General features: G+C 39.4%; 1 protein-coding gene across 3 annotated transcripts in view; it reads right to left on the bottom strand.

The window, feature by feature from the left end:
- The window catches only part of zbtb8a (zinc finger and BTB domain containing 8A), a 163,013-nt gene that overhangs the window by 79,872 nt on the left and 55,904 nt on the right, over nucleotides 1-27,237 (bottom strand). The window contains exon 4 of one of the 3 annotated variants that reach the window (XM_073869447.1): nucleotides 15,609-17,779. The exons of the other annotated variants lie outside the window; for them this stretch is intronic. Coding sequence (XP_073725548.1) covers nucleotides 17,693-17,779 — 87 coding nt within the window. The 3' untranslated portion in view covers nucleotides 15,609-17,692. Of the gene's footprint in view, nucleotides 1-15,608; nucleotides 17,780-27,237 lie in introns of those variants that run through there. 3 annotated transcript variants of the gene reach the window in all.

Raw genomic sequence — 27,237 nt, 5'->3', positions numbered from 1 at the left:
TAATCATAAAATGGCCCTAATATGTCACTAGACATCAAGAAATCATTTTCATTTCAAATACTTATACCACTGACAACAGTTGTCTGGCCAGGATATTGTCATTTAAAAAGTGGAGTTGCAACCCCTAAACTGATGTTTATGTTGTCATTTTGTGTATTGGCCACCAGTTGGGTGATTGCAGTACCAGTTTTGGCCACAAGTTTTGTGATTGCAATAACAGTTTTGGCCACAATCCTACATACTGTTCCTTTAAGTCTCAAGCAAGAGAGAGAGAGAGAGAGAGACAGAGAGATAGAGAGAGAATTAACTATAAGCTTTTCACTCAAAGTCTTACACTGAAGACCAATTTTTACAAAAGTTTAATGCCTTCCAGAAATTTTTGTTATTTAATATTTATAAACATACAATATTTTAAATAAAATAACCTAACTGAGATTACTGCACTTTTGTCAAGGACTTTTGTTAGAGATCAGATTCAGAATGATGATCAAAACATACACAGAGTATTTACTGCTTTTGGGTCTGTATAGTGTTTTATAAGTACGGTAAGACCCACGTACTGTATAATAGCGGAAATATGGATAGACATAAAAACTTGTCTTTGCCAGATAACTCGTCGTCAATTAGTGAAAGAGTAAAATAAATGTTTTTTTTCCATAGGGCATCCTCAGAAATTGTCATGACACCACAGATCATAAGATCATAAAGATATGAAAATTAAAAAACCTGTGTCACCTGTTTCTAAAATATTAAACCCATGATGAAATAAAGACTTTTATTTATTTTCAATAATATTCAAGTGCCTTGGATTATTGATTTTTATTAACTTCTAACATGGCTAAGATGTTTACTTTAGCCTAATCGTTAGCTGAAAACAATGGTACATACTTTGTTACTTACAGCTTTTTGTGGGATTTGAAGTGTTGAATGAAATTCGAAGTGGGGCTGGCTGTATCACATATCTTTGTCTTGCAGGCCTTGCATACTGCTGTTCTTCTCTTCTTAGCATCATCAGACGCAAAGTCCTGGTACCTGAGCTTAACTATTTTTGGCGTAGGGCCTTGAAGTTCTGTTACGACTGTTATGGTTAGTAGTTAATGCGCACTCTCCTTCTGCTTTCCTGCTGTGTGTGGGATTTGATTTTGTTTTATTAATCGTGCTGTTTATAATCTTAATTAATGTGTATTGTTACGATAATGTTTTCTGTGATGACCACAAGAAAGTTGTCTGTGTGTCTGGAAAGTTACCAAGGAGGGGGTGGCTGATATGTGTGTGGGAGCCAGGGGGGCTATAGAAAAAAGCCCTGGAGGGAAAACACACAGAACAGATGGTTTCAATAAACAAGTTGTTTGCTTTATAATTATGTTATATTTAGAGAAAGTGAAAAGTAGTATGTTTAACTAATGAATGCATTTAACCAATTCATGAACAATGGAGTATTGTTGTGTTGTTGAATAATTATGGTTTATATATTTACTGCTTACATTTCATGATGATTGCCAAACGTGTTAAAGTTACAAAGATGTCCAAATAAGGACTGTGGAAATTGATTTTGTTCCATTTTATATTTCTTTAATTAATCATTTTATTCTACAAACACTGTGTGTTTCATATATGCATTGAGTTATTACGTAAAAATGAGGTGTTTGAGTTTGAGAGTGGAAAGCTACCAGCTTGGGTGTGTGTGTAAAAATGCAAGAAGAATTAACTAGGAATGTATGTCTGGAAATTGTCAAAGATAAGAAAGAGACCAGAGTGGGAAAAGCAAACAGACAACCATGTATTAACCAATGCTTTAATACTCACAGGATAAAATATGCAATATATTTCTTACTTAATCAGTATTAATCAGTGAATAATTGATGTAATAAATATAAGATGTTGTCTTTGATAAATGTGTATTAACCAATGAAATGAAGGTTGCATACAGAGTGGCCTAGTGGGGGGATGGCGGCTCAACTTGGAAGGGCAGAGTCTCCTGCGCTTGTTCTTTGTGTGTGTGTTTTCTTCCCTGACAGATGTTTTTTGATGGTGATTGGGGTGTTTTGCTTAGAGGTAGTATTGCAGTGGAAGATGTAGTGTGTGTTTGTCTATCTGGAGAGGTTGATGTGTGCCTTGTTCATGTGGCCAATTTTGCGAGTGGTGAGATGATGTCATGATGTTGAAGTGTGTTTTACATAATAATCACTTTCATCTTACAGCTTGTGTTTTTGTGAATGGATGAATGTTTCGTTGATGATTTGTTTTTAAGAAAGCATTATGGTATGCTGTCTGAAGTCAATCATATGTGAAGTGAAGGACTGCATGGATCTCAGGGTGGTGTGGAGAACAGTTGTTTTTTTCTTTGTTTGGGTTTGTTTATCTTTGTCTACAGGCTAAAATTGGGTGTGGTGATGGAGTCAGATGTACGAGGGGAACGGCCTTTGTGGGTGGAGATTCTAAGAAGAAGATCGACGTCACATACTTTATAAATAACTGTTTTCTCCAAATGCTGTCTGTTAGTCGATTGCCTATTGTGGCCTTGAGACTGCCCAGCGCTGTAAAACTTTTTCATATCTGATCAATAAATAGTTTAATTTTAATACCGTGCCTTTCCTCTAATTATGAACATGCAAATGGACGCCTTAAAGTCCAACAATTGGTGACCCCTGACGTTTTGTGGAGGGAAAGGAGAGAGTGAGCGGAAGGAGGGTTTCACATTGAAGAAACCAGAGTAAGCGAGGACTACCTTTCAACACAAAAAGAGCGCTCTATTAAAATAAGGTAAGCAGAAGCCTGTTTTATCGAATTCTGCTAATTGGATATACCAAATTACTTGTGTTGATAAGGAGATCCGAACTGAATTACAAATTTAAATTTTTTTATAAATTGATCAGAGTGAAAAACTTTTAATCTAATTGATTACAGTATTAAATTTATGGGTTGAGAAACCTTTAGGTGAAAGGCCTAGGAATAATCTAATTGATTACAGTATTAAATTTAAGGGTTGAGAAACCTTTGGGTGAAAGGCCTAGGAATAATCTAATTGATTACAGTATTAAATTTAAGGGTTGAGAAACCTTTGGGTGAAAGGCCCAGGAATAATCTAATTGATTACAGTATTAAATTTAAGGGTTGAGAAACCTTTGGGTGAAAGGCCCAGGAATAATCTAATTGATTACAGTATTAAATTTAAGGGTTGAGAAACCTTTGGGTGAAAGGCCCAGGAATAATCTAATTGATTACAGTATTAAATTTAAGGGTTGAGAAACCTTTAGGTGGAAGGCCTAGGAATCATCTAATTGAGTACAGTATTAAATTAAGGGTGTGGAAACCTTTGGGTGGAAGGCCCAGGAAATTCTATTGTGTGCTTGGTTCTGCAGTTACATTTGGGTATATTTCATTTTGACATTATATAAATAGAGGAATTGTATTTACAGTTGTATAAAGAATGGCTGAATTTCAGAAAGAGTGTGATGAGTATGGGTGTTCGCCAGTGTATGTACAATGGCAAAAAATAATTAAATTAATGATGGCCCAAACTGATCCTAAAGATGTTAAGAAAAGACAAAAAGAGGTTGCATTAGCGTGGAACACGTTGAGAGAAGAAAACTGTTGGGAGGCAGAGGAGAAAAAGAGAGTTCCTCTCACGCCTATTCTTTTTGCCATGGAACATAGACTGGTAAACAAAATTAAGATTGTAAAAGCAGAAGGAAAAAAGTGGTTTGGTAAAGGGCCAAATGTGACAAACGTAGAGAAAGAGTTGAGAATTTGGACGAGATTAGCTCTGGTTGCTGCTGCCATGCAGGCTATTAAATCAAATAAAAAAGGCGAAGTTGACAGTGGTGCTGCTGCAAAGCAAAAGGTTGAACAAGGAAACAGTCAACCAGACTCAAGTGTGACACCTACGGCTCCTCCTCCAGCTCCACCCCCAGTGAAATCGATCTATCCCTCCTTGCCCACACCTCCTCCTTATGAGGAAGCCAAAGCCCCAATGCAACAGCCTGTTTTTCAAATCAATAGCGGTCATGTAGATGTAGAGGATAGTGAAGAACTAAAAGAAATAAAACATGAACTGTACAAACTAAGACAAACTGTTATGAAACAGGGAGAGTTTATGTCTTCTCCTAGAAAGTCTATGGTTGTTGAAAAACCTATTGATCTACTGCAACCATATTCACCAAAGACACCAGTGATACACCCGCCCAGTGGTGGTGATGTCAATGTTGCACATGGAGCATGTGGGGGCCCTGAGGGTGACACATTTGGTGGTCTCGGCCAAGAGAATGAGGAAGAGGAAGAGTTAGATAACCGTTCTGAAGCCAGTGAACAGAATGAACACGGCACACACTCTAAAGCACAGAGTGTTCGTAGTCACGCTTCAGAAACATCAGCAGAATTAAGACATAGCAAAGAACATAAAAGAATGGAAGGGATGAAAAGAGAAGTTAAGCAACTAAGGAAAATAGTGTTAGAGCATGACCGTAATAAGCACAGCTTAATAGATTCAAAAGAACCCCTAAGAGTCTCTATGCAAGGTGAAATGTTTCTTGAGAGGTCAGGCACCAGATCAGGCTTAAACTACCACCCACTTTCTGATCACGAGTCACAGGGCCAACTAAATGTAGAGAGACCAGACACAGGAAGCGAGCGGAAACATCAAGTTCATCAGTGGGTAGCATCTCAATCACTGAGGAGTAAGTTATTAAACATAGGCCAGTACCACTTCCAACAGCCACCTCACAACTTTTCGGAGAACCAGACCAAGATAAGGTAGATGGTACACAATTTCCCATAGTGGTGCACAAAGGAACTACAAAATATCAACCATGGACACATAGTGATCTTACTGCTATAATGAGTAAACTACCACCAATCACTAGTGGTGGAGGGAGATGGTTAAATAAATTAATTACAATGAGTCATGGTGTAGCTCTGGCCGTGGGTGATATCAGATGTCTGTTAGGGCAAATTTTAAGTAAAGCTCAAGTACAAGATTTTGAAGAAAATGCCAATTTGACATTGACAGACAACGAAGCATTGTATAGTACGGTGAGTACAGACATCGGTAAGGCGCTTAGGGCCCAGTTTCCCACTCCACCAACAGTGTACCAAAATATCAAATTCAAAATTAAACCAGATGAGACAGGAGCAGCTTATTATTTCAGATGTAATGCTGAATGGGAACAATTAACAGAAGAAAATGTGTTAAATAACCCAGTCACCAGGGACATATTCAGGTCAGCTGTAATGGCAGGTGCACCAGCTGGAGTCAAACACACCATGGAAAATAATCCAGACATCCCACCAGCTTCTAATGAACTATGGGAGAGACATTTGATATTTTACATAGAAAAGGCCTTAGATAAATCTAACAAAGAGTTGGCTGAGGTTGATAAATTGAAAAATGAACTACTTAAATTACAATTGGAGCAAGCAAAACAGGCTACTAACAAAAAGAAACAAATGCCACAACAAGCCCAACCACCCACCACTTCAGGTCACCCCAATGAGCAGAGACCCAACCAGTATCCAAACCAGTATGGCTCACCAGATCCATATACAGGCCCACCATATTCAGGGAATCCCTGGGGAGGGTATCAACAGTATAGAGGGGCTCCCAGAGGTAGGGGTAGCGTAAACAGGGGAGGATACGGCGGCCCTGGAGGTAGTACATGTTATGTGTGCGGACAAAAAGGTCATTGGGCCCGTAGATGCCCTCAAGCTGGGCCACAGCCCCAATATTCCGGTGTAAGGTATCCACTTAACGCACCAAATGCAAGGGGATGGGGTCCCAATAGAGGAGGTGGCGGGCGTGGAAATGGTGGTTTTGCCAGGGGACCACCAGCGCCACACAACTCATCATCACCTGATTTAATGGCGCCTGTGCACCCATCATGGGGTCAGGGTGATGGTGCAGAGGAATGATGGGGCACACAGAGACCCACTATGAGGGGAATGGCTGAGCCCCTCATAGACGTAGTTGTAAACGATACACCACTAAAAGCTCTTGTGGATACTGGAGCTACATACTCCACTGTAATAAGAGGCACTATACAGTCAAAAGATCTGAGTAATAAAACAGTGAGTGTGATGGGTTTCTCTGGTGAAATTGAAAAGTGGCCATTAACTAAACATTTACCAACAACAATTGCTAATCAATCTGTCTCGCATTCATTTCTGTACTCCTCCAATGCACCCATTCCTTTACTGGGCAGAGACTTGCTAATTAAATTAGGGGCCAGCATACTATGCTCACCAGATGGTGTCATAGTCGGATTTCCTGATGGGAATACCATAAATTGTTCATTGGGGTCAACAGAGACAGGAAATCAATGGATGTTGGTGGGGGGAAAGTATAAAGAGTCAGTTGACATTTATTGGGCAGAACTAGAGACAGATTGGGAAGATGAGATGTCCAGTAATAGTGTAGTGACCCTTTACAACACATATAAGCCATGGATAAAAGACATAGCCCTATTTCTACCACCCATAGATCCATTACATTGTACTATGTTTTATGACAGGTTTGATACCACAACCTATGAGGAACTTTTTCAGACCATTGAGGGAACCAAGTGGAGGTTGGTGGGTGATGGCACATTTGTGGGCCAACAGGGTGTGGCAGCCCCAATAATCTTATCAGCAGAACAAGAAGAATGGTACAAAATGTCTGACACAGCTGCACCTCACATTTCACTGGCATTGCATCCTAATCATGAGGCTAGAGAGCTAGGCAGTATGGTTAAGAAACTTCTGACAATTACTGATTGGCAGAAAACACACATCACAGGGGTATGGCATTCACATAGCCATGATGTGTATTGGATCAAACAACAAACTGAGGATGTCGCAATTTTAAAACATGAGCAGCTGGCCAGAAGTCATGGTAGGGAAAACACAGACGGTGAGGGCACAGAACAAATGATTGAAAGCATGCCACATGACCTCTGGTCACAAGGCCCCACAGATGTGGGTTTTTGTAACATTACCCCAGTCTCATTCAAACTATCCACCTCAGAGCCAGTATGGGTTCCTCAATATAGAAATAAGCCAGATGCAGAGGAAGGGGTGAGGGCTACAGTAGAAGGTTTATTGTGTAAACAAGTTTTAACTCCAACATTTTCTGAATGGAACACACCAATTTTCCCTGTACCAACACCCGGCTCAAACAAGTACAGGTTAGTACATGATCTCAGGGCTATAAACACCTTGGTGGAGACAGGAACACTGAATGTACCAAACCCATATGTGGCCCTGTCCAATTTGTTACCTGAACATTAATGGTTCGCATGCATTGATTTGGCTAATGTCTTTTTCTGCGTACCCATTGCTGATGAATGTAAACCATGTTTTGCTTTCACCTACAGGGGGCGCCAATACACCTATAATCGTTTGCCCCAGGGGTTTGTTCTGTCCCCAGGAATTTTTAATCAGGTGTTGCAACAAGAACTGACCAAATGTGTACTACCCGAAGGATGTGTATTGATTATGTATGTTGATGACCTCTTATTAGCAGCCACGTCCATGGAAACGTGCATGAAAGCTACCAAATTGGTTTTGAAACAGCTAGACATCAGGTTTCAAGGTGAGCAGGGAAAAGCTGCAAGTTTGCAGACCATGTGTAACCTTTATGGGCAGAATGGTAACAGCGCAGGGTTCAACATTAACCCCACAACAGAGACAGAGCATCATTTCTCACCCAAGGCCAGAAACTGTTAAAGATATGTTATCATTTCTAGGCCTCACAGGTTTCAGCAGACAGTATATTCCAATGTATGTGTCAGCTACTGCACCTTTAAGGGAGTTAGTGAGAGAGCAGGGCATGAAAAACCTGAAAGCAGAGTTACTGTGGACCCCAGAGGCAGAGCTGGCCTTCATTTCACTAAAAGCACAACTATCACAGGCAGCCCATTTGAATTGTTCAGACTACGCCAAGCCGTTCATCTTAGATGTATCTGAAACACAAAACAGTGCACACGGGGTGTTATACCAGAAGTCGCCAGGTGGTAGGAAGGTTTTGATGTACAGCAGTGTTTTATTGGACCCCATTGAACAAAGACAGCCAGCATGTGCACGCTACGCAGCAGGACTTGCAAAATTGATAACAAAAACATCACACATTGTCATGGGCCATGCACTTACAGTACTAACCACACACTTTGTGATGTCATTTGTAAATTCAACTGATTTCACTTTCTCTCCCCTCAGGCAGCGGAAGTTAGCAAAGATTTTGGCAAGCCCCAACATTACGTATGCGCATGAGGGAGTTAACATGGCGGATCTAATCAATGAGGGTGAGCCATATGACTGCATACCATTGACTAAAAAAAAAAAAAAAGCAAACAAATTGAGAGATGGTTTGTTCGCGGTACCACTGACAACTCCCCCACCGGTAATCACGTTATTTATGGATGGCTTTGTTTTAGAGCATCAGATGGTACGCTAAAGGCAGGGTTTGCAGTTGTTGAACAGGTTGAAAATGATTTTGTAACAAGACTGAGTGGTAGGTTGAACGGTAAACAGTCAGCACAGACAGCTGAAATGATAGCTGTTATCAAAGCCTTGCACTACACTGGTGAAGAGAGGGTGATTATTTATAGTGACTATGCATATGTGATTGGTGCAGTATATATGGAACTGCCATATGGCAGATAGGTGGGTTAGAAACCAGGAAAGGCCGGCCTTTAATAAATAAATGCTAGCGAAGCCTGACATATAATACAGGCTGTGAAGGTACCTAATGAAGTGGTTGTTGTCAACTGCCTAATAAACCACTTATATCCCCAACCATGGTTTCCCAAGACAAAGTTAGATCTGACAAAATTGATAAACACGCACTGGAATTGACATATAGTTTCGGGGCTGCTTATCACCCCAATGACAGAGCAAAGCTGAAATAATGAACCTGACTTTGACATTAAAACTTGACTTGACAACATCTGTGCACAGACAATAATAACATGGCTTGACGAATTACCAATTGCATTAATGTCTATTCGCTCTTCTGTTAACAGGATTTCTGGTCTCACTTCCTTTGAATTGCTTACAGGTCGACAGTCTCCAGGCCCACGGAATGCCGTGGTGTAGAATCCAATCCTGCCACTAACTAATGATGTTTATTTTTACAAACTAACTGCTATGATTAAACATTTTTCCTGCCAGGCTAAACGACACCGGGACAACGAACAAGCTGTTACAAATGATGATTGAAAGTGAAGGTGTTCAGACGGTGCTGGGCCGAACCAAGACGGTCCAGGCTACCAAGAGTAAAAGCAAAAACCTAACATGGTGTCGAGCTACAGGTCAAAGGCGACACCTGGTTCCATCTCTCTTCTTGTGTTCCATGTGATTATCCCAGCAGGTCTCTCACAGAAACCGGTGTGGACCTGAGGACTCAGGTCCAAGAGAGGGAGAGTGTTGAAAGTGAAAGTGAAAGTAAATCAGCTGGAATACAGGGAGAACAAACAGGAAGTGAAACATCATTGGTAACACTCACACAACACCAACAACAAAGTCAACAAACACTTTGTAAAATTGTGCATAAAAAAGGTGACATTTTTTCCAGCCCAGCAACAGAACCCCTCGCACACTGTGTGAGTGCAGATTGTGCCTACGGAGCAGGTATAGCCGTACAATTCAAAGCAAAGTACGGTATACAAAAGGTTGTAAGACAGAACAAACACACAGGTGAATGTGCAGTTACCCATGAGGACGACGGCAGATTGATTTTTCATTTAATAACAAAACAAAACTGTACTGATTTACCAACATATGAGAATTTTACCAACAGCTGGGGTGTGGGTTAGATAAATTGGACTTCCATAAGGTGGTGGAAATCCTGACAGAAGTGTTCAGGGACCTGAACATCACAATTACTGTTTATTTATTATAACCTGGGTAGCTACATATCATATTGACCTTTGAATTTCTTAAGTTTCTTATATAATCTTACATTTCAATGTTTCCTTTTGAATCTAATTTTTAAGTTTCTTATACAATTCTACAGTATTAATTTTACATTTAATTTTTTTTGAATTTATGATTGTTTTTTGAGTATTTGCCAATAGGCATAAGTGTATTTTTCCACAGAGATGAAGCTATATGGAGATTGGAAGGTTCTGTGGGCCCTAGGGGTTATAGCTGCAATTATAATTACCATAATATTTGGCATAAGCGATGGAGGTAATCTGAGAATTGACAAAAGGTCCAAAACAACACCACAAGATTAGTGTGTACAGAGATATGGGGGAATTGAATTAAATTACACAAAAAATTTAACGACGTAATAAACCTTTGATTTATGCAGTATGATAGACTGTGGAGGCAATAGTAATGTCTATAGTGGTGTCCATCGGAGTATTTGTGGCCATACTGGTCACTTGTGGATGTTGTTGCATTCCCTGTCTTAGATCCCTGTGCAACAGATTAATAGTGTCAGCAATAGAGAAAAAAGAGAATAATCCGCCCCCATATAGCATGCCCCTATTAGGCTTACAGAACCTGGATGAGGAGGAAGAAGAAAATGTGTGACCTCTTTCAGAGGTCAAGAGAGGGAATTGTGGGATTTGATTTTGTTTTATTAATCGTGCTGTTTATAATCTTAATTAATGTGTATTGTTACGATAATGTTTTCTGTGATGACCACAAGAAAGTTGTCTGTGTGTCTGGAAAGTTACCAAGGAGGGGGTGGCTGATATGTGTGTGGGAGCCAGGGGGGCTATACGCACAACCGGCGCAACGTCATAGAATGTCTCTGAACAGGTTCACGCCCACTTTTGGGGGAAATCGCACTAGACGTTCCATTGACTTCCATTCAAAATAGCGGAACAAAGCAACCTTCGTACACAGCCGGCAGGCGTAAATAACTTATGAAATCACTCAGATTAAACACGTTGAGTAATTATCTGTCCATCATGCCGGCCATAGAGCGCGAAAGATACATTAACACATTTAATTTGGTCAATATAAAAACATGTCTCTTTCATTCTCCCAGCATCAAATTTGTGTAACAACGCTCCCTATTGGCCAGAGGTGTCTTACCCGGACATTAAACACGTACCTCATCAAGTCAACAGGGAAGCAAGTGAATGATTTTACTTTGTATTTGAAAGTTACTTCGTATTTATTTATTATGTCTTTATATTTAGAGTAATGAGTGCACTTTTCCGTCCAGCCATACAACTAACTGGCTTAGTGATATTTCCAGCAATCACTGGATGGCGTTGTTACACAAATTTGACGCTGTGAGAATGAAAGGGACATGTTTTTATATTGACCAAATTAAATGTGTTAATGTATCTTTCGCGCTCTATGGCAGGCAGGATGGACAAATAAATACTCGACATGTTTAATCTGAGTGATTTCATAAGTTATTTAGGCCTGCCGGCTGTGTAAAACCGTTGCTTTGTTCCGCTATTTTGAATGGAAGCCAATGGAGGCGCTGCTTTTTTAACCCCCGAAAGGGGGCAGTGACGAAATTTACAGTCAAGTTCCCGGATGTGCCGGTAGTCCGTATAGAAAAAAGCCCTGGAGGGAAAACACACAGAACAGATGGTTTCAATAAAAAAGTTGTTTGCTTTATAACTACAGTATGTTACATTTAGAGAAAGTGAAAATTAGTATGTTTAACTAATGAATGCATTTAACCAATTCATGAACAATGGAGTATTGTTGTTTTGTTGAATAATTATGTTTTACATATTTACTGCTTACATTTCATGATGATTGCCAAACGTGTTAAAGTTACAAAGATGTCCAAATAAGGACTGTGGAAATTGATTTTGTTCCATTTTATATTTCTTTAATTAATCATTTTATTCTACAAACACTGTGTGTTTCATATACTGTATGCATTGAGTTATTACGTAAAAATGAGGTGTTTGAGTTTGAGAGTGGAAAGCTACCAGCTTGGGTGTGTGTGTAAAAATGCAAGAAGAATTAACTAGGAATGTATGTCTGGAAATTGTCAAAGATAAGAAAGAGACCAGAGTGGGAAAAGCAAACAGACAACCATGTATTAACCAATGCTTTAATACTCACAGGATAAAATATGCAATATATTTCTTACTTAATCAGTATTAATCAGTGAATAATTGATGTAATAAATATAAGATGTTGTCTTTGATAAATGTGTATTAACCAATGAAATGAAGGTTGCATACAGAGTGGCCTAGTGGGGGGATGGCGGCTCAACTTGGAAGGGCAGAGTCTCCTGCGCTTGTTCTTTGTGTGTGTGTTTTCTTCCCTGACAGATGTTTTTTGATGGTGATTGGGGTGTTTTGCTTAGAGGTAGTATTGCAGTGGAAGATGTAGTGTGTGTTTGTCTATCTGGAGAGGTTGATGTGTGCCTTGTTCATGTGGCCAATTTTGCGAGTGGTGAGATGATGTCATGATGTTGAAGTGTGTTTTACATAATAATCACTTTCATCTTACAGCTTGTGTTTTTGTGAATGGATGAATGTTTCGTTGATGATTTGTTTTTAAGAAAGCATTATGGTATGCTGTCTGAAGTCAATCATATGTGAAGTGAAGGACTGCATGGATCTCAGGGTGGTGTGGAGAACAGTTGTTTTTTTCTTTGTTTGGGTTTGTTTATCTTTGTCTACAGGCTAAAATTGGGTGTGGTGATGGAGTCAGATGTACGAGGGGAACGGCCTTTGTGGGTGGAGATTCTAAGAAGAAGATCGACGTCACATACTTTATAAATAACTGTTTTCTCCAAATGCTGGCTGTTAGTCGATTGCCTATTGTGGCCTTGAGACTGCCCAGCGCTGTAAAACTTTTTCATATCTGATCAATAAATAGTTTAATTTTAATACCGTGCCTTTCCTCTAATTATGAACATGCAAATGGACGCCTTAAAGTCCAACATGTGTCACGTGGTTAGGTTGTGCCCTTGCGGTGCGTTTAAAAACATATATTTATTACATGAAAAAAAGTTATTTTGAGTCTATTTATTGAACAAGAAACAAGTTATTTCAAGTCAATTACCTCGAGTACAAGTCAAGTCTCAAGTCATGAATGTCAAGTCAAAGTCAAGTCTTTTTTTAAATATTTGTCATATATCAAGGGTCTCAAGCAGGGGTGTAGGCAGAAATTGTATTTTGGGCAGGCCGGGGCAAAATTGAGTGGGCCTATAGTTTATCCTAGAATAAAATGACTTAAAGCAACACTATGTAGTTTCCATGTAAAAATGACTTACAGCTCCCCCATGTGGTTGAAAAGCGCAACAGTGCCTGGTATCAGACACTCTTCTGCAGGCAGGGGGAGGGGCGGGGCTGTGTGCTCTACCCTCCACCACCACTTTCAGAGTGTGCTTGTAGCAGCTAGGAGGTTGCTCAGGTTGCAGCAACAGTACAGTTTGTCCAGTTAAAAGTTGTTCTATAACTGAAATAATTTTAGAGACATTATTTAAAGGTAAAAAAACTACATAGTGTTGCTTTAAATAATTATTAAACCTTTGAGTAGAAGAAAGAATAGACAAACTGCAAAAGCAGTTACACTTTTACTTTGCAATATTTGATACACAATAAAACACTGTCTAAACATGTTCAACCAACAGAGCTCAATAAAGGCTGGACAAACCAGCTCAGCATAGACAATAACCTGTCTTTTTCAGGCTAGTCAGCAGTGCAAAAACAGTTCACCTGGAAATAAAGTAGGGTAAAAGTAAAAGAAATTGAAATAATGAACTCTCAGCAGAGCACGTTTTGAAATAAATAACAACACACTGCCTAATTTATGTTAAATCAACCATATACAGTGCAATCAGCCTGGTGGAAATTAAGCTTTTCTGCCAAAAATAGCAACTCATTTAAATTAAACAATGTACCCTATAAGGCATACAGCTATACACAACACACCACTTATTTAAATCACTTCACAAGCAAAAATTAAGGAAATTAGTTAAAACAACAAGACTATCTTTGTTGTTTTCATTCTAAAAAAACAAGACACAAGCGCCTGAGTTTAGTGTTGAAAACAGAAATGATCTCATCATAGTCCAAAGAGTCAGAGAGTTCTTTTTCAAAGGACAAAAGGCACAGGTTGTTAAGGCGGGTAGTACTCGTGGATGCTCTGAGGTCTGTTTTATCCTACCTGTTAACCCTAACCCTAACTCCTGCCCTTATTAATCCATACTGATCCTCGTGGAAATTAATGTCCGCTCTGTCAGCTGTCTGTCAAGGATGTTGTTCCATATGTGTCGAACCATGAGTGATGCGCGGTGACGCGTGGCCAAGATGGCGATGACAGGCACCACCTACTATTGGCTTCAAAAACTATCTTCAGAAACCTATGGGTGAGTTTTTTTTTACAGTCTACAATCAGTACCTATTAAAAACTGGTTCGTAGTATATAACATGTTGGTTTCAAGCTTGATACATATACCAATTTTGGCAATATGTGTTTCATGTATGATGCATAGCTAGGTCCCACATAAGTCCCAGTCAGATTCTATATAAAATTAATACGGACTAAACAGGGTGGGGCTTTAAGCCTTATTTTGTCAGCTGCCATTTTGATTCCAAACTGAATCAACTCTCCACAGAACTTAAGAAAATGTGGATTGTTAAAATTAGAAGGGACCTAAGGGTCACCCATCTAAGACCCATATTTCAAGCCCACATTGGGCCGACATTACCCCACCTTGCAATGTTGGCTGGGTACACAGTAAAAAATATTTCTTATTAAATAATAACTCTACAAGGACGGCACTGAAGCTTGGTTTATACTCGCGCTTTGCTCTGCACCGCAAGCTTCCGGTGATCACGTACGTGTCTTAACAAACGGATGAGGCATTTAGAGTTGACGCGCAATCGAGTTTAAAACCAACACAAAGAAGAGCATATTCGCTTGAACAACCCTGGTACTTGTAACATCAGAGCTTGATATATAAATATGAAAACATGAATAAAACAACAATCTCTTAAATATGTTTTATTAAACATTATTACTTCATTAATGTTTTTAATAAACAAACAATACAACACAGAAAACTCCAGGTTTGTATTTTGTTTCTTATCTGGTGGTACATTTAATACAAATATAAAGGCAATAATTTTAAATCATATGTAAAAGAATTTGTGTTTTAAAAGGCAAAGTTTCCATACTTTAAAGGGTCATTCCACTTTTTTTGAAAATTACATTTTAATCTTAACGTTTTGTAATCTATTCAGCTGATCTCTGGGTCTGGCGCTAGCACTTTTAGCATAGCTTAGCACAATCTATTGAATCTGAGTAGACCATTAGCATCGCACAAAAAAATAACCAAAGAGTTTTGATATTTTTCCTTTATAAAACTTGACTCTTCTGTAGTTACATTGTGTACTAAGACCATCAGAAAACTAAAAGATATTAGTGATATTACGCCCGAAAATAGTCCCATTGGTTACTTTCAATAGCAGGGGACTATTTTCGGGCAGTGCGTAATATCACTATGACTGCTGCAGCCATATCATAGCAGCAAAGTCCTTGATTATTACGCCAGTTTAAGAGTATAGTTCCTAGCATATCTGCCTAGAAAATCGCAACTTTTAATTTTCCATTGGTCTTAGTACATGATGTAACTACAGAAGAGTCAAGTTTTAAATAGGAAAAATATCAAAACTCTTATGTTATTTTTTAGCGCGATGCCAATGGTCCAATCAGACTCAACGGAACGTGCCAATCTATGCCGAAAGTGCCAGCGCCCTAGGGCGCAACTTTGGGTCTACCATTGGGGGGGGTTAACCCCCTGGGGTCCAAAAACGCGGCACCGCGTTTTGACGTGTTTTTTCCTTATCATGGCAGAACCAACTTAAAATACTCCATCATTAATAATCATACACTTGCGTGTTTGACATCATTTGAAACGGTAAAGGATCTTCTTTAATATATGTTCATTCACAATAACAACAGATCTTTGTGTTTTTGTCAAATAAAGAAAATAAACAGGGTGTGCATCCAGACATTTCTGTCTCCGCCAGCTGTCTCTCAAAACACGTTACAAAAATCAATTGAAACTCCGCGAATACTCGTCACACAAGCATGATACACATATCCAAAAAAAGCCTGTCTACTTTTAAACAAGCTAAACATAATCGAAAACAAATAATGCCTGTTAATGTAATCTGCATTGAAGTAAAGAGAGTATCGTTTTTCCTGGCTCACTTCATTCTCTTTAATTCGGTCACGCCCACAGGCTGTACACGCTGTGTTGACATGGTAATGAAGACACGAGCTGTTCAAACCATAATAAACAAAGCGTAAAGTTTATCAGATTTAAAGACTTTTTACCGCATGTTTGGATTATAAACTTTATACACACACGTCAGGAATATCTTAATTTATGTCTGGACATTGAGGAAGAGAAGCATTTATCTTTAACGTTACCTTAGAAGAACAATGGAGGACACACTGGAGCTGGATTAGAAGTAAGTAACGTTAACAGTTAATTTATACCATTTATATTTGCTATCATGTAACTTAATATGCTCATGGCTTGTGCAGTTCAGCCTACATACAGAAAGCAACCTCATCAGACTGCACGCTTTGGATTGAAAAACTTTCGCATTTTTTACAAACGGACGCGATCTCACGTAATGGCGGATTTCACTGTTGCATGCTGTAACAGAGTTAAACACAGTTATTCACTTATATCCTTCGTGCAGAGGTGCGGGAAGATAATTTCGGTAGGGGGTGCGGATGCGGCGGGGGGGGTTTATAGAGTTATAGAAGTCTAAAGTTGTTCACAAGCTTTTTATTCTGCAGACCACTCTACCTAGGTTTCCTTTTAAAAACTCACTCGCACCTCCCATCCATAATGTACAGCTGAGCTGATGGTGCATACATACAAACTATATAGCCTTTTCAACATAGTAGAGTTTAGATTCTCTGCCAGGGTCGTTATTTTCTGCTACTATCCTCTGGCCGGGCCGGACCCTTGATTAAGCATATTGTTTTATCATTACTTTAGGCCAAAGTAACAAATGTGTCCACAAAGTTACACAAATTACAAAATGATTTGTAAAAGTTACAAAATGCAACGCGAGTCATGTGCGTAGTCTCCTCTGGCACCCATCACGCACGGGTCTGCTGTGCTGTATGGTGTAGCTTAAGTGCAACATGAAGTTTGAAGATGTAAAGAAAAAGAGAAAAACAGGAGAATTAACTTTAAGCAAGTTTGGAGGAAAGTCGGAGGAATGGAACCAGTTATACATTCTCACTCGTGCCAGTAGCCTACTCCGCCTTTGTTTTCCTTTGCTTAAGTTTTTAATATTTATACATTTTAACATGGAAACTTTATTGACATCACTCGAGTTAAGGCAATTAGTGTACCTTTCAATTCACGGGTTTCATTTAATTCTATTTTTTAAACGTAAATGTAATATTTTTGTTTCGGTTTGCCATGCCTCCTGCAAAGCGGTGTAAAAATAAGATATTTTTCGACTTTAAAATAAAAACATCATATTCTAAATTGTTGGAATATATTCCATATGTATTAATTTGGATTTATAGATGTTTAACATTAAAATCGATGCATGGGAATAATTTATATACATTTTTTAAATACCCACCACTCTTAAATGCGCATGTTCCTTATTGTACATCGAGGCTTTACAATTTAGTTCCTTTCATGTCGTTTTAATAATTTAATTCAATCTTTTTTACTTTAAATGTTCTGTTACATTTACATGTGTGTTAAACACAGCGAAACAATTTAGCTATATTTTTAAATCGTTTTTGAAAAGATTACCTTCTTCTGATATGCATGATAAGGAGTCATTTGGAGAAATAACGCTAGTCCTCGGGACTTGGCCTGTGTGATTGAAAAAAAATCAAAAAATCTCTTCTGAGACATTGCGAAGCTGATAGATAGGCTACAGATAGCCTAGTAATTCGTTCTGTGTGGCTGTGAGTGTGCGTGCTTTTGTGTTATGCTTATATATACACAGCTTATCAGCTGAATCGCAATCACATCGTCAAAACAAATCTTATTGGCTAATACACACTGAAATAAGTTTAATCATTTTAAAATTACTAAATTAATAATTCTCATCACACAGCCCAAACATGACATACAAAATGTCTTGGAACAGTAACAAACAACAATCAGAGATATTTATAAGCTATAATTTTAAGGTCATTGCAGTTTTAAATCTTTGCCACCAGGGGGTCCTGCAGCACCCCCACTTCCCGCGCCCATGCCTTCGTGGCAACTTTCAGTAAGCCTGAACTGCTGTATCTTTTAAGTGTGTGCTGTAATATGATTCCATGTTTACATGCTTATTTACAAACAAATCCGCGTGACCTCCCGTAATGGGGGATATATTTTACATGTTTTGCAGCGTTAGACACAGTTATTCACTTTCGTATCCTTCATTGCAACTTTGAGTAATGCTGCACTGCGGGATTTGCTGTAAAATGATTCCATATTGTTTACATGCAAGGCAATTCCATACATTGCGCTTTACACGCGACACCGTTTTTATGAGTGCCGCGTTAAGCCGAAAGTATACTAGGGACGTCCGCGTATGCGCGCCGTCCGCATGACGTCATTCTCGTCATCAAGTCCATCATTTTGCACGTACAGTCCGCGTACAACAGCGCATGCGCGTGAAAATATTTAGACAGGGCACTCCACTATAAACAATTATACAAAGGAAATAGACAGCATTTGCACACACACTATCGTATACCCCGGCCTTTACACGGAGACGCGAGCTCGCGCACATGGACGCGCCATATGCGATGTGTTTTTAAAGTTCATACGCGCTTACAGAAACGCGTTTAAAACAGAAGCTAGACGATAAGGGGATGGGCATCTGAAAACAGTCATTTAAAAACAGCTTTTTATATAACTAATCGTTGCAGATGTTTATCTGAGATTTAGGGTGCGTCTCATTTCTCTGTCTTACCCCTTCCCCTTACCCCTTCACCTCGGTTTTGCACGTTCATGTGACGCAAAGGGGTGTCTCAATTCTCAGTTTGATCAAGGGCAAGGGCCAAGGTGTAGGGATACATAGCCCTTGAAACGAAGTGTGATAATGACCACACTTGAAAGAGAGGGGTAAACGTTAACGTAAGAATTTCTCAGGAGAGCCGGCATCAAGACGTTTTATTGATGAACGTCGAACTGTCAAGGAGTCGCAAAAATGAAAGTAACGTTATTTTCTGCAGTTTAATTGAGATTATATTATGACACACATGTTTTATGATACTTTTAATAAAATGTTCAAGCGGTTTTAATTGTAATTTTTTGTTTTGAATCGCTAGTTAAGGCACTAGCTAGCAGCTAAGTTATGCGCTATTTGTTGAGCTCAGCTCAGGCAATCGATACCACAACCTGAGACAACGGCATCTTTGTTTGTCAACGCTTGTCTGTTTACGTAGCAGCCGGTTAGCGGCAAGGGAAAGTGACGCAAACGGTAATCGAGTGGTGTCTCATTTTTTAGACGAACGATCTGTCTTACACCTTCCCCTTCACTCGGTTTCGAGGGGCAAGGGGAAGACAAAGGGGAAGGGGTAAGACAGAGAAACGAGATTGGCCCTTAGTTTATGTACAAGATAGTTTATATGAATGTAGTATCAGTGACATTTACCCATCAGTTATATATGTAAGGGTATTTCTGTGGACAACTTATGCTAACAGCTGTTTATAACTCTCTTAGAGGTCTGCATCTCTCTCATCAGTACAAAACTATGAAGTGGAAAAACACTTTTTGGACATAAAGTTATATGGTAACATGAGCCACGTGAAGTTTACAGCACTGTTATGTATCAGTTTCTTAGTTTATACAAAGTTTTTGAATAGGGTTTGTTTCCAAATAAACTGAAAATGTCCTACTGACCATCATTTCTATTTTGATTATATTGTTAACTTAATAAACCTCAAACAAACATGTATACATTTGTCCTCACATTCTTTACGGTAGTTCACTCTCAGATTCCTGCCTAAAGGCTCATTATGCAGCCAATTATGCAGCCTTTGTTTGCTAGCTGTCAATCAATCCTTTTCGCATACGACCCCTTTAAACAAAAAGTGTCTTACAATTTCTAAATCAATACATTGTTTTATGTGAATGAGTAGGCAGGATGAATTTCACATCATTTTAAAGAAAAAACTCTAGACTACTAGATTCTGTTTAGAAAGGTCTTGTTAAAACATGTTTAGTATGGGTTTTGTGGACTTATATCAGTGAATTAAAAATTTTGCTTTTTTAAAAACCACGCATAAACCGTTTTCTCTCAAAAATACAAACATTTACATACATGTAGCTCATATAATATTTTAGCCCAGTTTGTGCTGAACGCAGTGGTATGAGACACTTGCCATTATTATGTTTTAAAGCAACTGAAAAAAGACCAAATGTAAGAGCATGTCAGAACCTCTGACAGTGTCCCAAAATGGTTGGACCCCAGAGGGTTAAACTCGCGGCATATTTATTTATTTAATTATTTTCTTGTGTAAAATATAACATGCTAATTTGCCGTTCCTATATTAGAAATACATTGTTGTACTTTTACTGATTTAGACTACTAAACGTAAATGCAGCTGTTCACTTGACTATTTATGCCATATTGACACAGTAGTTAAATTAAGTGTTTAAGCACTAGCCAGCAGTGGCAGCTTCCACTTAATTGATTTTTTGTGTGTGTTCAATATTTTATGAAAAAAAGAAACAACAACTTAAAGACTAGATGAGGTTAAGATGGGGAGATGGGGCATTTGGGGCAGATGGGGCATTTAGTGTAGTTGGGGCATTTGAGGCAGAATTGGGCAGTCGGGGCATTTGGGGCAGAATGGGGCATTTTGGGCAGATGGGGCAGTGGGGGCTGAATTGGAGGTTTGGGGCAGACGGGGCATTTTGGGGCAGATGGGGCAGAATTAGACAGACGGGGCAGAATGGGGCATTTTGGGGCAGATGGGGCAGAATGGGGCATTTACGGCAGATGGGGCATTTAGGGCAGAATTGGGCAGTTGGGGCAGATGGGGCATTTGGGGCAGAATAGGGCAGTTGGGACAGAATGGGTCAGATTGGGCAGATGAGGCATTTGGGGCATTTGGGGCAGTTGGACAGATGGGGCAGTTGGGACATTTATGTTGGTGTGAGTATGTTTGTGTGTGTAATATTGTGTTTGTGTGTGTGTGTGTGTGTGTGTGTGTGTGTGTGTGTGTGTGTGTGTGTGTGTGTGTGTGTGCATGTCTGTGTTTTTGTGACAGTATGTTATATATAATTTTGTGTTTGTGTGTGTAATTGTGTGTCTGTGTGTAGTTGTGTGTGGTTGTGTGTCTGTGTGTGTGCGCATGTCTGTGTTTTTGTGACAGTATGTTATATATAATTTTGTGTTTGTGTGTGTAATTGTGTGTCTGTGTGTAGTTGTGTGTGGTTGTATGTCTGTGTGTGATTGTGTGTGTGTGTGCATGTCTGTGTTTTTGTGACAGTATGTTATATATAATTTTGTGTTTGTGTGTGTGTGTGTGTGTGTGTGTGTGTGTGTGTGTGTGTGTGTGTGTGTGTGTGTGTGTGTGTGTGTCTAGCTGTGTGTGTTTGTGCTATTGAGTGAGTTTTGTGAGACAGAGATAGACTGAGAGAGATTGAGAGATGATGTAATGTATTTGTATGAATGAGAGTTGACAGTTAGAATTTGAAAACAAACACTCAGTAGACCGCTCATTAAAAAACCAAACCTTGACCAGGGAGATCTAAATAACTTTAGACCAATCTCAAATCTCCCTTTTCTTTCCAAAATATAAGAAAAGGTAGTGGCAAGCCAGCTACGCACAGTCTTAGCAAATAATAGTACGTATGAAAAGTTCCAATCAGGATTCAGGCCCCATCATAGCACAGAGACAGCGCTGCATAGAGTTACAAATGACCTTCTCCTAACATCCGACCGTGGTGAAATATCACTCCTTATATTATTAGACCTTAGTGCAGCCTTTGACACAATAGATCACACAATCTTACTTAATAGGCTAGAAAACTACGTTGGCATCAGTGGTCAGGCGCTAGCTTGGTTCAGATCGTATCTAACCAATCGCTATCTCTTTGTTTATGTATATGAGGAGGAGTCACATCATTCCCTGGTTAAATACGGCGTACCGCAGGGATCAGTTTTAGGTCCTATCCTGTTCTCGTTACATATGTTACCTCTGGGAGATATTATCAGAAATCATAACATACAGATTCACTGCTATGCAGATGACACACAGCTTTACATCTCCTCGCATCCTAGGGAAACACAAAATTTTTCTAAGCTATCAGACTGCATCAGCGATATAAGTGACTGGATGTCACATAACTTTCTTATGCTAAACTCCAATAAAACAGAGATACTTGTTATCGAACCGAATCGCTACAAATATAATATGACATATTACAAGTTGCCCATAGATGGCTGCACTGCGGTGCCGACCTCCACGGTTAAGAATTTAGGTGTGATGTTCGACAGCAGTTTATCCTTTGACAGCCATATCTCCTATGTCTGCCGCACAGCATTCTTCCACCTTAGAAATATCTCAAAAATACGCCATATGTTGTCTGCATCAGATGCAGAGAAGCTTATCCACGCTTTTATGACCTCTAGAATAGACTATTGTAACTCGTTACTCGGAGGATGCCATGCAAAACAGGTCAACAAGCTTCAGCTAGTTCAAAACGCTTCTGCAAGAGTTCTTACTCGAACTAAGAAGTATGACCGCATAAGCCCAATTCTGGCATCTTTACACTGGCTACCAGTTAAATATCGTATACAATTTAAAATATTATTAATCACCTACAAAGCCTTAAATGGCCTAGCACCCTCATATCTTAGAGAATTATTATCAGAATACAATCCATCACGTGCATTGCGGTCACAAAATTCTGGCCTCTTAATTATCCCTAAAATATCAAAAGTGTCTAAAGGTGGCAGATCATTTTCCTACTTAGCCCCTAAGCTATGGAATGATTTACCAACCGACGTCCGAAAATCAGAGACAGTAGATAACTTTAAATCTAGACTTAAAACTTTTCTCTTTAACAAGGCTTTCAAATAGTTGTTTTAACAATGGTACTTATCTCCTAATAGCTAGCTTGTACAACCTAATAAATAAATAAATTAATGAATAAATTAAAACCTTTTTTTTCGTCAACACTTCAAAGCATGGTAAATCTCATTAATACTCTTTAGTAATATGCTGAAACTTTGAATTGGTTTTCGATTGAGTCTTAACTGCCAAATATGGTCATGACCTTAAAATGGTATGTCATACAGAACCGTTTGCCACTGTACGTTAGTATTAACGACGGCAGTGGGGCCTCTGGCCTTAGTCAAACGAGTTCTGTTTCCGTTTCTAAAATCATCAACTATATGTAATACACTTAACCAGCAATAGTTAGCCTGTCCGGAACCGAGCTGACTAAAACCACATTACTGTGTGACACTTTTTTTCTATGTGAACGGCCCCTACGCTAATAAGATTTTGTTTCTCTCTCCCTGTCTCGTCCTTGATCCCGAGGACGAGACAAACAGATCCAGTTCCGGTACATGTGAAAGTCGGCACACAACTGATCTACTAGCTGTTCTTCAACGTGATGTCCAGCTGATGCCTGACCAAAGACCACCGGCAGAACCCGCTTAATCTCCGCTTAATCTCCGCTTAATCTCCTTCCGTTTCAATGTGTATATACATATATATATATATAACTCCCAAGGGTTTTTTCCTCCTATGACTTTTTTTACTTCCCCGGCTAAAATTCCGGGTTTTTTTTCTCCTAGGGGGTTTTTCAACCCGGGGAGGCAGCCTTTTTTTTTGGGCTTAACTACTATACGTTACATTAGTAATACGTTTGCTGATAATGTTGATTTATAGCCGTAGCAAATTTAACTGCTTGTGCTATCGTTTATTATGTTGTGCTATCTGTCGATTTTCTGTGCTTTTCACTGCATCTATTATGTAAAGCTGCTTTGATACAATTACCAAATTGTGAAAAGCGCTATATAAATAAAATTGAATTGAATTGAATTGAACTCAGCCTAAACATTCTATGAATGTAAGTCTATGGGACTTTTTTGGGATGTTTGATCGGACGGTTTAAGAGAACCATAAGTCCGATCCCTTAGAAAAGATATAGCACACCTCCTCAGATCAGACTGAAGGTCTGTGCAAAGTTTGGTGGCAGTAGCTTAAAAGCTCTAGGAGGAGTTATTAGAGTTATACATTTTAGTCTCAGAAGAAAAGAAGAGGGAACTAGATGAGGTTAAAGTTTGTGAACAAACTTTATGTTGGCTTGAGAAAACCTAATCTGAGAATAATAGATGGAGCTGCAGTTGGGGCAGCTGAGTTAGTTGGGGCAGATGGGGCATTTAGGCGAGTTAGGGCATTTGGGGCAGAATTGGGCCGATGGGGCATTTAGGGCAGACGGGGCATTCTGGGGCAGACGGGGCATTTGTGGCAGAATTGGGCATATGGGGCAGAATGGAGCTTTTATGGCAGTTGGGGCAGAATTGGGCAGTTGGGACAGAAGGGGCATTTAGGGCAGATGGGGCATTTCGGGCAGTTGGGGCATTTCGGGCAGAAGGGGGCAGATGAGGCATTTGGGGCAGATGAGGCATTTGGGGCAGATGAGGCATTTGGGGCAGATGAGGCATTTGGGGCAGAATTGGGCAGGTGGGGCAGATGAGGCATTTGGGGCAGAATGGGGCATTTAGGGCAGATGGGGCATTTAGGGCAGTTGGGGCAGAATTGGGTGTTTGGGGCAGACGGGGCAGAATGGGCCATTTAGGGCAGAAGGGGCATTTAGGGCAGTTGGGGCAGAATTGGGCAGTTGGGGCAGAAGGGACAGAATTGGGCAGTTGGGGCAGAAGGGGCAGATGGGGCATTTGGGGCAGTTGGGACAGAATGGGGCAGATTGGGCAGATGAGGCATTTGGGGCAGACGGGGCAGTTGGACAGATGGGGCAGTTGGGACATTTATGTTTGTGTGTGTGTGTGTGTGTGTGTGTGTGTGTGTGTGTGTGTGTGTGTGTGCGCGTGCATGTCTGTGTTTTTGTGACAGTATGTTATATATAATTTTGTGTTTGTGTGTGTAGTTGTGTGTCTGTGTGTAGTTGTGTGTGTCTGTGTGTGGTTGTGTGTGTGTGCATGTCTGTGTTTATGTGTCAGTATGTTATGTATAATTTTGTGTTTGTGTGTGTAATTGTGTGTGTGTGTGTGTGTGTGTGTGTGTGTGTGTGTGTGTGTGTGTGTGTGTGTGTGTGTGCATGTCTGTGTTTTTGTGACAGTATGTTATAATATATTATTGTGTGTATGTGTGTGTAGTTGTGTGTCTGTGTGTAGTTGTGTGTGTGCATGTCTGTGTTTATGTGTCAGTATGTTATATATAATTTTGTGTTTGTGTGTGTAATTGTGTGTCTGTGTGTAGTTGTGTGTCTGTGTGTAGTTGTGTTTGGTTGTGTGTCTGTGTGTGATTGTGTGTGTGTGTGCGCATGTTTGTGTTTTTGTGACAGTATGTTATATAATTTTGTGTTTGTGTGTGTAATTGTGTGTCTGTGTGTAGTTGTGTGTGTGTTTGTGCTATTGAGTGAGTTTTGTGAGACAGAGATAGACTGAGAGAGGTTGAGAGATGATGTAATGTATTTGTATGAATGAGAGTTGACAGTTAGAATTTGAAAATAAACACTCAGCCTAAACATTCTATGAATGTAAGTCTGTGGGACTTTTTTGGGATGTTTGATCGGACGGTTTAGGAGAACCGTAAGTCTGATCCCTTCAAAAAGATATAGCAACTCGAGTCAGATCAGACTCAAGGTCTGTGCAAAGTTTGGTGGCTGTAGCTTGAAAGCTCTAGGAGGAGTTAGAGTTAGAAATTTTTAGTTCAGAAGAAAAAGAAGAATAAAAATAAAAACTACATCGAAAAGTTTGTCGGAACAAACTTTATGTTGGCTTGAGAAAGCCTAGTCTGAGAGTATAGTTTGACAACTTAGCATGAAGCTATCATGATTTAAGATAAAGCTAACATAATTTAACATGAAACGAACATGATTTAGCATGAAGCTAGCATGATTTAGCATGAAGCTAGCATGATGCTAACATGATTAGCATGAAATTAACATGATGATAACATGATTAGCATGATGTTAGCATGATTAACATGAGGCTAGCATGATGTTAGCATGATTAGCATGAAGCTAACATGATTAGCATAAAGCTAGCATGAAGCTAACATGATTAGCATAAAGCTAACATGAAGTTAGTCTATTGTTAACATGACGTTAGCATGATTAACATGAGGGTAGCATGATCCTAGCATGATTAGCATGAAGCTAGCATGATGATAGTAAGATTAGCATAAAGCTAGCATGAAGCTAACATGATTAGCATGAAGCTAGCATGAAGCTAACATGACTAGCATGAAGTTAGCATAAAGCTAACATGATTAGCATGAAGCTAGCATGAATCTAACATGATTAGCATGAAGCTAACATGATTAGCATGATGTTATCATGATTAACATGAAGTTAGCCTAATGTTAGCATGATTATAGCATGATTAACACAAAGTTAGCATGATGTTAGCATGATTAGCATGGAGTTAGCATGAAGCTAGCATGAAGTTAACATGATTAACGTGATGTTAACATGATTAGCATAAAGCTAGCATGATTAGCATGAAGTTAGCATTAAGCTAGCATGAAGTTAACATGATTAACATGATGCTAACATGATGTTAACATGAATAGCATGAAGCTAGCATGAAGCTAGCACAATTTAGCATGAAGTTAGCATGAAGCTAGCATGATTTAGCGTGAAGCTAGCATGATTAGCATGATGCTAGCATGATGTTAGCATGATTAGCATGAAGCTAGCATGATGTTATCATGATTAGCATGAAGCTAACATGATGTTAGCATGATTAGCATGAAGCTAACATGATTAGCATAAAGCTAACATGAAGTTAGCATGATGCTAACATGATTAGCATGAAGCTAGCATGATGCTCACATGATTAGCATGATGCTAACATGATTAGCATGAAGGTAGCATGAAGCTAGCATGATGTTAGCATGATATGCATGAAGCTAACATGACGTAAACATGAATAGCATGAAGCTAGCATGATTCTAGCATGATTAGCATGAAGCTAACATAATTAGCATGAAGCTAGCATGAAACTAGCAACATTAACATGAAGCTAGCATGATTAGCATGAAGTTAGCATGTGGCTAGCATGATTAGCATGAAGTTAGAATGAGGTTAGCATGAAGCTAGCATGTTTTAATGTGAAGCTAGC

This window comes from Misgurnus anguillicaudatus, chromosome 7, assembly GCF_027580225.2.
Source record: "Misgurnus anguillicaudatus chromosome 7, ASM2758022v2, whole genome shotgun sequence".
NCBI classification, from domain to species: domain Eukaryota; kingdom Metazoa; phylum Chordata; class Actinopteri; order Cypriniformes; family Cobitidae; genus Misgurnus; species Misgurnus anguillicaudatus.
The sequence above is the reverse complement of the archived record's forward strand: the minus strand, read 5'-3'. Positions and strand labels throughout refer to the sequence as shown.